The 3113-nt window shown below is 45.9% G+C and overlaps 1 protein-coding gene across 1 annotated transcript in view; it reads left to right on the plus strand.

The window, feature by feature from the left end:
• Positions 1–3113, plus strand: part of CAPS2 (calcyphosine 2) — a 47601-nt gene that overhangs the window by 11820 nt on the left and 32668 nt on the right. The window contains exon 6 of the mRNA XM_023747935.1: positions 186–308. Within this exon, the coding sequence (XP_023603703.1) occupies positions 186–308 (123 nt within the window). The remainder of the gene's footprint in view (positions 1–185; positions 309–3113) is intronic.

Consider the following 3113-nt stretch of genomic DNA (forward strand, 5'->3'; position numbering starts at 1 on the left):
GTTCATTCTAGCTGGAAAGTGGAAGAGCTGGATTCGGAATAGGCAATGTGATCCTCAGAGCCTATACTGTTAACCCCTCCACAAATAGTCACTGACATGTTCACTGGTCCTTTAACCCTTTCTTCTTTTAAAAACAAATATTCAAAGTATGTGTGTGTGAGTTCATTTATTGCTTTCATGTATAGAATGCCCAAGGGGAAGAAGCCGTCACGGATGACCTTACAACTCTGGATAGGAAAGCCCTCTTACAGCAGCGTTATGCAGACAACCCTTACCATGCACAGCAGAGTACAAGAAAATCTAATGCTGTAAGTTACCAGTCTGTTTACTTATTATTTGATAAACCACTGAGATAATTTGCCCTGCAAGGTTTTACAGACTTATCATTGAATAAATAATTTCAACAATTAAATTTGGACTGAGATGAATATTCATTAATATGCACATTGAGTCCTCATTTTAATAAATGATTGACGTTTGGTCTATTCACTGTGGAGAAATTGTCTTGAATCTTTGAGAGTTTGTAAAAATCCTAATATATAAAACCCAGGGTCTGTAACGTCCAAAATGACTGAAGTCTCCACCGACCGGAAGTCAGTCCTGCAGTCAGTGCTGGGTTTCTGTGGTAACTGACTGCCGCTACTGTGGGTGCGGCAGCGGCAACCCAGCACTGACTGCCAAAGGGGCTGTGGATCAGGCCCAGAGAGAGAAGCAGATTCTGACCCGTAGCCTCCATGGCAGCTGTTGATCAGCCCTTGGCTCTCTCTTTCTCTCTGGGCCTGGCCAGAAGCCACGCCTCTCTTTCTCTCCTGGCCTCCGTGGGGCCTGCTGATCAGCCCCGCCTCTCTGATCAGGCCCAGAGATAGACCTGGAGACACTAACTGGCATAGAAACCGACCAATCAGAACCAAATCTGGGTGAAGTGCAAGGAGTCAATGGCTGCCTATGAGGCGGAGCTTTTGACACTGACTGGCATAGAAACTGACCAATCAGAATCTAATCTGGGTAAACTGTGAAGGCAGAACCTAAGGTGGGGGCTGAGGAGGGATTTTAAGGGCAACAGCTGTTTGGTGTAAGGTGTAAGAAAGTGGTTCAATTTTTTAATGACCGGTTTGGCAGTATAGTGCATATGGCTGGCTATCAGTCCAGATATAGGGATTATGTATTTTTGTCTGCCAAGAGCATCTCCTCCTGCTGAAAAAGGCTTCCCCCGCATTTAAGCAATCCTATCCTATATAATCTATCTATAGTAATAAAAGTGTAATATGCTAATTAGACTGGGTCGACCGGCCATTTTCCGGACATCCGACTCCCTTTTGGACAAAGCCATGGTGGTGGGGGCCGAGGCAGAGGCAGTTAGGGGTGATCAGGCCAGCAGGGGAGGGCAGTTGGGGTCAAGATCAGACCAGCAGGGAAGGGTCGTTGGGGGCAAGATCAGGCTGGCAGGGGAGGGCAGTTGGGGGTGAGAACAGTCTGGCAGGGGAGGGCAGTTGGGGGTAAGATCAGGTTAGCAGGGGAGGGCAGTTGGGGGTGAGAACAGGCTGGCAGGGGAGGGCAGTTAGGGGTGATCATGCAGGCAGGCAGAGGCAGTTAGGGGCGATCAGGCAGGTAGGCAGAGGCAGTTAGGGACAAACAGGTAGGCAGGTGAGCAGTTAGGAGCCAGCGGTCCCACATTGCATGAGGGATGTCCGATTGGAGAGGGTGCACGTTGGGCTGAGGGAATCCCCAGCACCGGGAATTTCATGCACCGGGCCACTAGTTTTGTTTATAAAGTTCCTAATGTTAATTGGCTACTCTTTGTCAGTGGGTTTATTTGTCATCGACTCTCCCCCACAGTAGTCTGGTTATGTTTTTCAAAGTCAGAAGCTAAGAAAGCTAGAGAAATTCAGAGCTGTTAAAGAAAAGGATAGGAATTAAATATAAGCTCTTTAGCAAAAGGAAAGTAAAACTTTAGACTCTCAATATTAACTATATTATAACCTTTACAAAATCAATTAATATTGTTTGATGGGTATTGCTTAGATCAGTTCTGGTACGCCATTTCTTTTTTTTTTAACATTAAAATAAATTTTTTCAATAGAAGTATTTTACTTAATGTTGTTTACTTTTTAAAAATTAAATTAATTGGGGTGACATAAGCTAATAAAATTATATAGGTTTCAAGTGTGCAATTCTATGATATACCATCTGGATATTGCATTGTGCCCATCACCCATCAGACCAACCTGCTTGAAGTTGGAATCCAGTGGCCATCCCAGACCCTCCTGGGTGGTGAAAATCTTAGGGACGCTTGTAATGGATGATGGAAATCCAGTGAATATTGGCTCAAAAGTTGGGAAAATTCATATTTAGATAAACCAAATAATAATAAATCAATATGGATCTAGCTGGTTACATTTTCATTATCATTGAAGGGAAAATTAATATATTTTTATTTTGGTTAAACTCATCCAGAATCACTGTCTTTGAACGGACAGCAGTGTGTAATCAGTTTCCACCAGGTAGACTGGTTTTCTGTGGATGTCCCACGTTGTTAACTTGTTATAGTTTTTTTACTAAAACCACATAAAATTATTTACTATGCTGATTATTATTTAGACTAGAGGCCCGGTGCACAAAAATTTGTGCACTCGGGGGGTCCCTCAGCCTGGCCTGTGCCCTCTCACAGTCTGGGACCCCTCGGGGGATGACCACCTGCTGGTTTAGGCCCACTCCCCAGGGGATTGGGCCTAAGCTGGCAGTCAGACATCCCTCTGGCAGCCCAAGAGCCCTCAGGGGATGTCCACTTGCCAGCAGGAAGCAGGCCTAAGCTACAGTTGGACTTCCTTAGTGCTGCTGAGGAGGCAGGAGAGGCTCCCACCACCACCGCTGTACTGGCAGCCGTCAGCCTGACTTGTGGCTGAGCAGAGCTCCCCCTGTGGGAGCACATTGACCACCAGGGGGCAGTTCCTGCATTGAGCGTCTGCCCACTGGTGGTCAGTATGTGTCATAATGACCAGTCATTCCCAGTCATTCTGCTGTTAGGGTCAATTTGCATATTACCCTTTTATTATATAGGATAGAGGTCTGGTACAAGGGTGGGTGCCGGCTGGTTGCCCTGAAGGGTTCCCCGG

Source organism: Myotis lucifugus, unplaced genomic scaffold, assembly GCF_000147115.1.
Source record: "Myotis lucifugus unplaced genomic scaffold, Myoluc2.0 scaffold_1064, whole genome shotgun sequence".
NCBI lineage: Eukaryota > Metazoa > Chordata > Mammalia > Chiroptera > Vespertilionidae > Myotis > Myotis lucifugus.